Raw genomic sequence first — 12414 nt, forward strand, 5'->3', positions numbered from 1 at the left:
TAATTCAGGAACCAAAATTTATCTCTGCAGCTCACAAAGAGCTCTGACTCCTGACTTTGGCAGGCTCCCCGGCCTGCCATCGAACATGCATACATACCGGTATATCTCTCTATGCCCATATATGGAAGGTGGCTCCCACTGCTGACACACTAGCAAGTGAGCTAAGCATACTGAATTAACCAGCAATCATCTTGACACATGGGAGAGAGATCTCTGGAGGCAGACTGTGAAATTTGTATCTTCACAGACAATTGCTCTTTAAGAGAAACACATGTATCTGCTTTTGTTTTAACAGATATGTCCATGGGCTTTGTCTTGTCTATGCTAGAAAATTTTGTACCCATTTTCCACGTACTTGTGTTAGCAGTGTTTTAAATGGTAGTGTAGGCAGGGCTCAGCTTTTTTTTTTTTTCCCTACCACATCATGAAGACCTGGTCTGACCAGGTACATCATTGCTGGAAAATTGGTACAAAATTTTCTAGTGTAGATTCATCTATGATGGTCAGCTCCCTCCAAAACACACGTATACACACCCTCTATGCTGTCCCACTTCTATCCAAGGGCTAACTGTGGGCAGCAGCTAGGTGACATAACTTCTGTAACGCCTAGATTCCAAACCACTTCTCAGGCAGACCTTGCATTTACAGTTTCATTCTTGACTTTTCCCAGTGAAAGTGCTTAGAGCTCCTTGTTCTTTCATGGCTGTTGTTATGCACTTTCTATTGGTAGTCTGTTTATCTGGGTGTGATGGTGCGGGTGTACCTTGCCCCTCTGTGAACCAAGAAGGGGCTTAAAGGAGTCTTCATCCATTTTATCAGTGATCAAATAGATAGGAAAGATTTCAACCCTTTCATGGGGCAGAAAGGAGGAAGCTAGCCCTTAAAGATCGCCTGAGCTGTTAGACCTGGAGATAAGAAGAGTTTGAAACTGTGGCAAACTACTGAGCAATAAAACTGACAGCTCTGCCTTGTAACAAGGCATGCAAAGGAACCAGAGGCTTCCAGAAGTAGAGACAGGTTGAGCGGATAGGTGGGCCTAGGGGAAAGGAGTTATTTTTCTCCGCTGAACAATGAGATATATTTCTGCGAGAGACTGTAAACACAGTAAGAACTGGTGCTTTTGGTGGGGTTTTTCCAGCTGGGCTCTTGGCTGTAGAAAGCAATCCTGTGGTTGTAGACACTTGGAATGGGTCAAAGGAAGATTCCCTCTTTTACCTGTGGCTTAGTATGGGGATTAGGGATTTTTTTTTTATTTGGACCTTTGGTAAAAGGAGGTGTCAATTAATGTTGTCTTCCTCTGGCTAAGACAGTAATGTTCTTGTTAGGCTCTAAAAGTAGGGAGAAAAACAAACTAACAAATTGTGACTATAACCCTCTGAGGTGTCTGGTAGCCCTATTACATGGGGCAAGTGTTCTTCTGTGGGGGCTGTGTCCACCTAATTACTTGGGAATGAGGCTGGTGCATAGGCAGCTTACACAACTATGCCATCGCAATATCTTCAGGCTATTTTTTTGTATTATGGTTCGATACCCTCTCCGTTCCCCAAGGAATTCCTAGTATCAGGGGGTAGCCGTGTTAGTCTGTATCTACAAAAACAACAAGGAGTCTGGTGGCACCTTAAAGACTAACAGATTTATTTGGGCATAAGCTTTCACTCTATGCATCCGAAGAAGTGAGGTTTTTACCCACGAAAGCTTATGCCCAAATAAATCTGTTAGTCTTTAAGGTGCCACCAGACTCCTTGTTGTTAAGGAATTCCTAGATACTTATGACAACATAGTCCATCTTGTTGGCAACTATATGTGCCCTCGAACTCTTTATTGTTTTTTTTACTTCATTATTACTATTTGTTATTTGAGAACTTGAGTGCAATCAGGTGTGATCAAGGATAAAAAGGCTTTTGGCAGCCATGAGGCATGGCTGACAAATAGAAAGGATGGACTTCCTGAAGAAAAGACAGCACTTGCGTAATTATGCTATCTTTCCAGCTAATCCCCTATCTGTTAGGCACCCTATACTCTAGTGAATCTGGCCTATCATTCTGTGACTCAGCATGTCATTGACTAACAGATGGACATAGCTACAAGCAGCCACTAGACAAAATGTGAGCATCAAGTGTGTTGAGGAAAGTCAGGGCTAGGTAGCAACTAACTGCTTTTGTGTCTCTTGTTGAATATAATTTGATATAGGATATAATTTGTAGGTCAAACTCAGAACTAAATTAGCTTCAGAAACAACTTTGAAAATAGCCTTCACTGGGCTGAAAGGGAGGTTTTAGCTAGGCTCCATCAGGATTGACAATATGCATGAAGTCTGGGTAAGATAACTCTCTGGTAGGGGGAAAAGAGGGGACATGACAAAGGTTTGGAAAATAATGAATGACATAGAGAAGACAGAGAGACAAGATGGGTAAGGTAATATCTTTTATTGGACCAACTTCTGTTGGTGAGTGAGACAAGCTTTCGAGCTTACACAGAGCTCTTCTTCATGTAGACCTAGGGTCAGCGTCCGAGAAAATTCTGCCTCCAGAGTTTGTACCAATGATCTAAAATTGCACCAGTCCTATAGAGTGTAGCCCTCTTGTAGGGTTACAGAGGGTGAACCAGGTTCCAGACCCCCCAAAACTTCAGCAATTAGGACAGAACTATTCCCAATAGTGGTAGAGGAGGGGAGATGAGGTATCTTCAGAGTCCGTGGACACCAGTAATGTTAACAGACCACATACTTCAGTTTGAACTCCGGGGTTTTTTTATTTGTGGGCCAGTGGCATACTCTCAATTCCTCCCACCTCTAGCCATCTTCTCTGTTGCCAGCCGTTCTTCCTTTCCTTTAGATCTTTGGGGCACTGAGATACAATTTCTTCTAAAGTTACTAAAAAGACTTCTGTATTTCCCCTCTCTCACTTGGTGGAAGCTAGGTGCCTATGGCCTTAATCTGCTGCAGTTGATGTTCCCACCATAGGAGCTGAGTCTGTGGGTGCTCCAGGGCTCAAGCACCCACTGAAAAAAATAGGGGGTGCTCAGCACCTACAGGGCCAGATTAATCGTTTGTGGGACCAGCCACCCAGACCATGGCCCTGCCTGGCCTCTCCCCACTTTCCCCCTCTCAGGTCCTGCCACTCTTGGCCTATTCCCCCAGAGACCCTGCCTGCCACTCACCGTGGAAAGGTGGAGGGAGGGGTTAGAGAGGAGTACCTACAGGCAAAAACAAAAGTCAGCACCTGTGGTTCCCACCCCATCCATTAAAAAAAAAAGTGGTGTATTCTTCTAACCTGCCAAATGACAATTTATGTTAATTCATATGTTATGATTTGAGTTGGCGAATGCAAGTGCTTTCCCATCTCTAGTCTTACACCTAGATCTAGTGGAGTGATGTGGTTCTTGTTGTGAATAAGCCGTATCAGAAAGGCAGCAGCCTCATTAGACTGAGGTTATAGAAAATGTTGTTAATGATAAAGGAAATTAAACCGTTTTCATTCAGCTCGCAGGTTTTCTTGGGCTCCTCCTAGCCCTCCAGCGTCTCGTGCTGCCCGACGTTTGCGGTACTAGGAGTGGGGGATAGAGGGCGTGACCTCTACTGAAAACGAACAAGAAGAAACAATGCTTTACTATGACTGTAACGGGGAAGTAAACGTGATCCTCAAACGAAATGGTCTCTTCCCAGCCTGCCCACCTTCCTCCTCCCCTCTCCATATGGCTCCGCCGCGACGGCGGCTGCTGCAGCGTGTGGATTTAACTTTCCACGCCAGGATCAAGGGCTTTCCATCACCTTATCTCCGCCTCACACCCCTTTCCCCAGCTCACACCCGCTCACCATATGCTCTCGGGAGAGGACACCGGCTGCAGCAGCTGATCCCACCCTGCCAAAGCCGAGGCTGGCTCAGCAGCCTCCGGGGCTGGGCTGCTCCACGGGAGGCAGCCGGGCAGCCTAGCTTGCTGGGGCCTTCCCCTTCCCCTCCATTGGGGGGCCGGGAGGGCGTGGCGGCTGCGGTTGGCCGCCAGAGGCTTCGCTCTACGCCGAGAGCCCGGCGCTTGCTCGCCCGGGGGGGTAGCGTGCGAGCTTCCCTCCCTGCCCATTGCCGGCGGGGTGGGCGGGTCGCTGGCAGTGGCGGCTGTGGGCTGGCGGCGGAGACGCAGTCCGGGTTCCTGCCCCAGGCCAGCAGCAGCAGGGGGAGCGGGCGCCGCGGGGCGAGAGAGACACGCCGGAGGCGAGAACTTTATCCCCAGGGACGCCTCTCCGCCTCGGGCCTGGAGTTGCGGCGCGTGGGGCTGTCGCCTCGGGCTAGTCAGCTCGCTGCTCTCCCAGCCGGCGGCAGCAGCTGGAGTAACCCGTGGCTGCTGAGGAGCCCGGCGTGAGGAGCTGACCCGGCCGCCCCTACCCTTTGTCCGCCCCACCCCACCGCCTCTGGTGCGCGGAGACATGACAGCGGTGCGGGGCAGCAGCGGGACTCGGCGCTAGCCCTGTGCAGAGGGAGCGGGTCCCCCGCCGCGGCTGCCTCCCACCCCGCCTTGCCCCCGGGGCTGGGCTCTCTTTGCCGTGGCTGGAGGAGATGGTGCCCGCGCCAGGGTTAGTCTAGTCGCCACCTACCCACCCACCCACCCCTCAGCTGCTGGGCTAGCGCGTGTGGGCGCCGCTCCCCTCGCCGCCCGGGGGGTCTCTGCTTTATGACCATTTGACCCAGCTTCAGAGCTCGTCGGAGAAACGCCGCCTGGATAATGTCCACACCAAGCAGATTCAAAAAGGACAAAGAGATTATAGCGGAGTATGAAAGTCAAGTGAAAGGTAAGTGGATGTTAATAGAGGGAGGAGGGGAGAGAAATACCCCCTCCCTCTGTGTGTGTGTGTGTGTGTGTGCGCGCTGCCTGACACTGTTCCTAACTTGGGCTCCCTCTGAGGCTCATCACAAAATCCAGAGCGATCACAATGAGTAGGGAGGGGGAGGGTAAAGAGATGAGTTTCAGTTGAATGAGCTGTACTGTACATGCTGATCAGAGTGATTCTGGAGTCACGCTACACTGGGGGTGAGGACCGATTTCAAACGCCCGGATTTGCACTTCAAACAACGGAGTGATTGCTGAACTTAATTTCCCTTAGCAGTGTCATTTAAGATAGGGGAAGGCAGACGCCGCTCATGCCGCCCTTTATAACTGGTCAGGAATCAGTTTGGAGAAGGGGGGGCGGGGGACTGATTTACAGCTGGAATGTTTATGAACTGTCTGGCTGAGATTATGCACCTTTCATTAATCAGTGAGGTTTAGTAACCTTTTAAAAAGCTTGGCAGTTAAACTGAAGAAAGACAATAGCAAGCCTTGCCCTCTTCATAATGCACATGGCTGTATTTTCCATGGATTGCTTTGTATGTTGTGCTGTAGCTGCTTGATTAATAAATGTATCTCTTCAATATTATAAATGTTTCAGCTTCAACATTAGCTACATTTTTACATCCAAGTACTGTGCTGAGAGCAGTGCAACTGGAGTCTTGGTTTAGCAGCTAATATTCCTTAGACCTTCATTATTCAAAAGGAAAGGAAACCCATCTCTTCTTGTAAAAATATGTTTTGTGGAACAGAGGACAATAAATTAATGACATGGGGGTGTGCATGGTCCTTGATACATATTGGTTCCTTTCCATACTGACACGGGTGAAAACTTGTGCTGTTCAATGAAATGCTTATACTACTCCAGTGGATATGTATGCCAATGGATAGCTACAGACTTGTCTTAACAGCTCAAAATGCTACATAAGCCTTTAACACTGACTATATTATAAAGACAGTATGTAAGCAAATACTAACTAGGGCCCTGATCCTGCTATGTGATATGCTGGGCAGAGCCTGCCCTCACATGGAACCCCGCTATGTGGGTGCAGAGATTCCCCCCACATATTCAGGATTGGGGCCTGTGGATCCAAACAAGGCTTTGGAAAATGGGGAGAGAGTACCTCACAACTGTTTATGAAATCCAACAGAATATCAATAGTTGCATAGTCCATCTTCTCTTTTTACTTGATCCTGCAATGAGATCACGATTATGATATCACAAGTTCAGCATTTTCATGGCAACCAACTGTGATGAAATAAAAGAAAACCATCACTGTGTTTAACAGAATTAAAAAGATACTGTGCTTTGAGGGGAGGTGTTGTCTTTATTCTCCTCTGCCTGCTCTCCCCACCTCCCCCCTCATTATTAGCTAATTTCAGTAAAAACAAAGACTGGGGTAGTGAAGGCATCTGGTTATAAACTGTCTCCTCAGGCGTTACAGTCCCCCTTTATAATTGCCACTACTTCACAATGCATTTATAAACCTAATGTATTAGGAATTTTGATTTGTTCACATTGTTCCCTTGTGGTGTCTCTGAATGTGTACAATGGTTGTCTTGACACTGCTGAAGTGATGACGCCCTTAGCAAAGCTGTTTAGAAAGATCCACTAGGACCTGTGGATGTAATCACAGCCTCTTTTTCAAAGACCTATATAACAATTTAATTCTAGATTACAGGAAATCTGTTTTCCCAATTCTGGCATCACTTTCTTAATACTAACTGAATATTTGTGTAATGCCACAACAGATCTCGAAGGCCAGATAAGCAAATATAAACACAAATTACAAACAAACAAACTAGGGTCAGGTCCTGACCCCCAATAAGGTCTCTTTTCACTGGAGAAACCCAAAGGGACTATAAAGATGCCCTAGTTAGATAGCAAGGTAACTTTCAGGTAGTGTAAAATCAACAAAGCCAGCTCTGTGCCACTTGTCCAGCATAGATGTGTCAAGGCATGCTGGGAAAAAGGGCCATGGCCCAAGCACCTTTTCCTCCAATGATATCTGGTTAGTGGTATGGCCCCTAGGGAACTGTTACTATCAACATAAATTAAAGCTGCCCTAGAGATATGGGGATTAGAACAGTCCCTAGAATATAGCATGCACAAAGCTGGCATCTTTTGTCCTTTTCCCCCCACCAAGGTCCTGTGCTGATTACAGTTTGGTGTGACCCAGGGATCATTCTGGTCCCTAAATGCTGCAGTCCCAAAAGCCATAACTTCCAGAATTTGACAACTCAAAACGTATGCATTTGTGTAAGTCCAGTTGCAAGACTTATCTGAATATGTTATTGGAGTAAATGGACTTCTATTATACATCGCTAGTAAAGTGTGTTTGTGTATGTGGTGGTGCCACATATGGAAATGAAGATTTTCAATGTCCTACTTTACATATCTTGCTGTGCTGTTAATTCCTTGACTAAGAGTCAGTTCTATTAGATATTGTGCCAATTAGTTTCTAGCTTATGTGAGCTGAAAGTTATTACTTGCAATACTTTTCTAGTTGTATGAGTAGACTCACTCATTGTATAGGCAGTTCATACAAGAACCTCAGAAATACAGATAGAATTACAAACTAACAGAAATACAAAGGGTACATTTCATTCATGGGTGGAGTATTTGAACATACCACTCCAGTTTCACCTGGTCCCTCGTCTCACCATGAGAAACTTGATCTGCCAGTGATTTGTGTTGTTCTTAAAGACTGCTTTTGTCACCAGGAATAAAACTATCACATTTGTGGAAAAAAGAAAATAATTAAAATAAGAATCTTAAACTCTAAAAAGTGCCAGGCTATAGAGTCTTTGGTCCTGATCTTACAGTTAGAGCCACTTGGGTGGACCCTTGTACCCATGCTCAGCCCCATTGACTTTGGGGATGTTCCATGCCAGGTGCAAGGCTTGACCTAACTGGGTTTGATTGCAAGGTTGGGGCCTTAATTTGTAGGGAATAGTTGGAGAAAGGCCACTTGCATATAAACCTAAAATTCAGTGATTCATTGGAAGTGTGAGACTTGAGTATAGTGAGCAATGCTGGTTGTACTGTAACTTTGGTGTTAAGAATAGATACTTTTATTAAACTGATTAGCTGTGTCACTTTCTAATTTAAGTAGCCTTTATGAGGGCTCTCAGGATTTAGTTTATTTCAAATCCATTTTTGACAGTTGTTCTTAAGGACAAGCTTAAAATTGGTAAGGTAGTGTGGGGCATGTGCCTTACAGATCTCTTACTTGTTGGATAATTGAATTAAATGACTTGGAATCATAGAAGGGACCTTGAGAATTCATTTAGTACAGTTCCCTGCACTGAAGCAGGACCAAGTATACCTAGACCATCTCTGACAGGTGTCTGTCTAACCTGCTCTTAAAAACTTCCAATGATAGGAGTTCTACAACCTCCCTTTGTAAGTTATTCCAGTACTTAACTAGCCTTATAGTTAGAAGTCTTTCCTAATATCAAACCTACATTTCCCTTGCTGTGGATTAAGCTGATTATGTCTTGTCCTACCTTTAGTGGATGTGGAGAACAATTGATCACCATCCTCTTTATAACAGCCCTTAACGTATTTGATCACTATCAGGTCCCCCCGAGTCTTCTTTTTTTCAAGACTAACATCCCCAGGTTTTTTTTTAAAGCTTTCCTCATAGGTCAGGTTTCCTAAACTTTTTATCCTTTTTGTTGCTTTCCTCCAGACCCTCTCCAATGTATCCACATCTTTCTTAAGGTGTGGCTTCTACAGTTAGACACAGTTCTCTAGCTGAGGCCTTACTAGTGCTCAGTTTAGGGGGAAATTACCTTGCGTGTCTTACATGCAACACTTCTGTTGATACAGCCCAGAATATTAGCCTTTTTTTGCAACTATATTACATTGCTGACTCTCATTCAATTCGTGATCCACTGTAACCCTCAGATCCTTTTTATCAGTACTACCACCTAGCCAGTTATTTCCCATTTTTGTAATTGTGCGTTTGATTTGTTTTCTTTCTTTTCTTTCTAAGTATAATACTTTTCTTTATAGAATTTCATCTTGTGGATTACAGACCAATTCTCCTGTTTGTCAAGCTCATTTTGAATTCTTGTGTCCTTCAAATCAGTAATAACTACAATAATCTGAATACAGGCTGTCAACCTGATTTGCACCTTCCTTATATTAATTTGATCAAAATGGAGGAAGAGCCTTAGAGGGGGCCAGTTGTGTTCGTTTATACTTGCTTCATATGCCATTCAGTCTACAATTCATATATACTCTTATGAGATGTCATCTGATTGTAAAATTTCAGAACTCTAGTCTTGTCTGCTTTTTGGGTGTTTGGAGAGCAAAAAGGCCTTCTAAAATGATATGCACTCAGAGATAGCTAGAACTGTGTAGTGTTAGAGCAAAATACATAAAGGTACAGCATAATTCTGACCTTCAAAAGTCCTAGACATGTCTCAATTTTCAGTTTAACACAATATTACATGTTTTAAAAGGAAACAGGAGAAAGTTCTATTTAGCTCAGCAGCTGAGATGTACTCTGGCTGTACCAACTGTATTATTATCCCTCTGGAGCATCTGAGAATGAATATACCTGCCTATCTGAGAATTATGTGTAGCACTCTCAAGCTCAAATGTACTCATTCACTTGATTGTCTGCTTCAGCCTGACTCTTGTTTTTATTCAGAGATCAACTGGTTCCTGGCACTGTTCTTAATGTACTAATTTAAAGTAAGACCAATTTGATGGATTTACTGAGGAACCCAGAGAGTTAGACAAATAGTAGGACATATCCCTTGGTGTCTATATTGGTATCTTTTGTATGGTGACTGATCAGTTACTGAGATTTTGAACATCTGACTTTGTCTGGTTTAAAAAAAAAAATCCCCTTTACAAGTAGGGATGTAAAATTGAGCCCTGTGCAGAGGACTGACACAACACCCGTGCAGCACTTAAATTCCCTATAAGCCTTTAAAATAGGCCTAGGCACCCTTTAAGTCCTATTAGGGTATGTCTAAACAGCAAACAAACACCTGTGGCTGGCCCGGATCAGCTGACTTGGGCTCACGGGGCTTGGGCTATGGAGCTGTTTAATTGTGATATAGAGATTCGGGCTCAGGCTCCATCCCAAGCCCTGGGACCCAGCAAGCTGGAAGGGTCCCGGAGCCCGGGCTCCAGCCAGGGCCCAAATGTCTACATTGCAATTAAACAGCCCAATAGCCCAAGCCCGAGTCGGTTGACACAGGCCAGCCATGGGTGTTTAATTGCAGTGTAGAAATATCCTTACTGACCCTCCACAAAGTAAAATTCACTTGGTGTGAATAGGAAACATGCTTACTAACTACCTGATCCAAGCACTTCTATTGTAAGATTGTGAATGTTTGAAGCTGTGTGTCTAATGTTAACTAAGGATTGGAAGTGGAGCTGGTTAGAAACTTGCCAATAGAAGGTTTCTCTGTTGAAAAATGCCAATTCATCAAAAGCAAAACATTTTGTGGAAATACGTCTGCTTGAATTAAACTTTATTTTGAAAGAAAAATTGAAAAAAGTGGTGTGTGGTCAAAACATTTTGTTTTGAAATGAAAATCAAAGCATTCTATTCCTACTTAATTTTGTATTTATGTATTATATTAGAGCTGTGCAGAGGATGGAGGTTTCATTTCACAAAGGATTTTAAACTTGGCTTCATTCTGAATTGGAATGAAAACCAAACATCAAAATTCTCCAAAGAAAATTTTTGAAATGTATGTTTGTTTTTTATTTCAACTTTTTTTATTGTATATTACAATATATTTTATAATTTATAATAGTTTCAAAACCAAAACCCAGAACAAAAATTCATTTTGTTTTGAAAACATTTTAAATGAGATATAATGACATAACCCTTTTCCAGTTTTCTTTGAAATTCCTCAGACAAACTCTAGATATAAAATTTAGAAAGGAAAAATTGAAACAGTGTTTCGATTGACCTTTAAAAACCCTAAATTCTGACTCTCGTTTTGCTGGAAACTTGAAATCTGTGGGACTTTGTTCCATTCTGAAATGGAAAAAAATTGAAATTGTGGATTTCCCATGAATGGAAAAATTGATTCCCTCTCAACTGGAAGGCATCAGGAAGAATTTGTCATGGCTTTCAAAGTACAATCCAGGACACTTCCTTAACTTTCTTGTATCTGCAAAACAAAACAAAAAACAAACAAAAAACAAAAAAACTAGCAAGAGTAGAAACTAACTGAAAATTATCATTTTGGTAATTGGGCACTTCGATAGGCTTTATACTTTGCCCTTTCTTACACCTTTTAGATGGTGTGATTTATCTGTACTATTGTTCTGTGACCTCCATTTAAAAATAAATCCTTATTTCTGTTCAAAGCAGCTGTTCAGGAGACTCAGAATATCATTTGAATGTAAATTTAAATATTACAAAATGAAGGTCTTCCATCTTGAGGGTTTTGAGAAGTTTTAAAAACATGTAATGAATTTTGCCTTTTTACACGTAGGAAAACTCTGTTACAAAGAAGATAAGTGGGTTGGCCAAAGTCACAAAGGAAATCTGTTTGGCAGAGTCAGGAATAGGCTCAGGACATGTGACTCCCTGTCCTGCATCTTAACCAGGAGACCATATCTTTTGTGTTTCACTTGGAGTGAATGGAATCTGGGTCACTTCAGTATATGGGGACAGACAACCAGTAATCATGAATGTGGCGGGTCTTACCTGTGTGTGTGTGTAAAATAATAAGTGATATTTAATTATCTTAAATATGGTGATTGGCTTTTGTCAACTTAATCATTAATAGTGAAAGATATAACTTCCCTCTTAATGTGCTCACATACCTCACTGAAACCAATGCAATTTGGATCCTGTACAATGGTTTCTTCTGATGTTCTTTCCAAGTGTTTTCTCCACAATATTTCAGCATTGCATAGTAAAGTTCTAAATCATGTTAAGGTTCATTTAATTTCCTACTATTATCTTTTTATTGGTCACTTTTTATGAAGTAAAGTATCAGTAGCTAATAACATCAGACTGATAGCTCGGAAATGGTTCTGTGGTCAGATGGAATGGCTTCTCAATTCATCTTTCTGCTTTGCTTTCCTTAAATTAATTTCAGATTCCATGAATACCGGTTCCCTTGCCAATCAGAGCAGCTCCAGTGGCAATAGATGTCAGCATTGGAAAAGGTTGGCTAGCAGCGATAAGACTGTACAGCAGAGGTGGGCAAACTATGGTCTGCGGGACCATTCTGCCCGGCCCCTGAGCTCCTGGCCGGGGAGGCTAGCCCCCGGCCCCTCCCCTGCTGTCCCCCTCTCCCGTAGCCACGCCGCCATGTGGGCAGCGCTCTGGGCGGCGGGGTTATGCACTCCAGCTGAGCAGCACGGCAGCGTGTCTGGCTCTGGCCGGGCGGCGCGGCTGCCAGACATGGTGCTCTGAGTGGCTTGGTAAGGGGCCAGGGCTGGTGGGTTGGATAAGGGGCGGGAGGGTCCCGGGGGGCAGTCAAGGGACAGGAAGTAGTTGGATGGGGTGGAGGTTCTGGGGGAAAGGGGGGACAGGTTGGATAAGTGTGGGAGTCCCGGGGGGGCCTGTCAGGGGATGGGGGTGTGGATGGGGTCAGGGGATA

At 43.9% G+C, this 12414-nt stretch overlaps 1 protein-coding gene across 2 annotated transcripts in view; it reads left to right on the top strand.

Moving 5' to 3' along the window:
- Positions 1 to 4097: 4097 nt before the first annotated feature.
- Positions 4098 to 12414, top strand: part of SRGAP1 (SLIT-ROBO Rho GTPase activating protein 1) — a 245631-nt gene continuing 237314 nt past the window's right edge. For both annotated transcript variants that reach the window (XM_024205093.3, XM_024205094.3), the window contains exon 1: positions 4098 to 4783. In XM_024205093.3, coding sequence (XP_024060861.1) covers positions 4717 to 4783 — 67 coding nt within the window. In that variant the 5' untranslated portion in view covers positions 4098 to 4716. The remainder of the gene's footprint in view (positions 4784 to 12414) is intronic.

The sequence above is a fragment of the Terrapene carolina genome, unplaced genomic scaffold (genome assembly GCF_002925995.2).
Source record: "Terrapene carolina triunguis isolate 2854851 unplaced genomic scaffold, T_m_triunguis-2.0 Scaffold68, whole genome shotgun sequence".
Classification (NCBI taxonomy): Eukaryota; Metazoa; Chordata; order Testudines; family Emydidae; genus Terrapene; species Terrapene triunguis.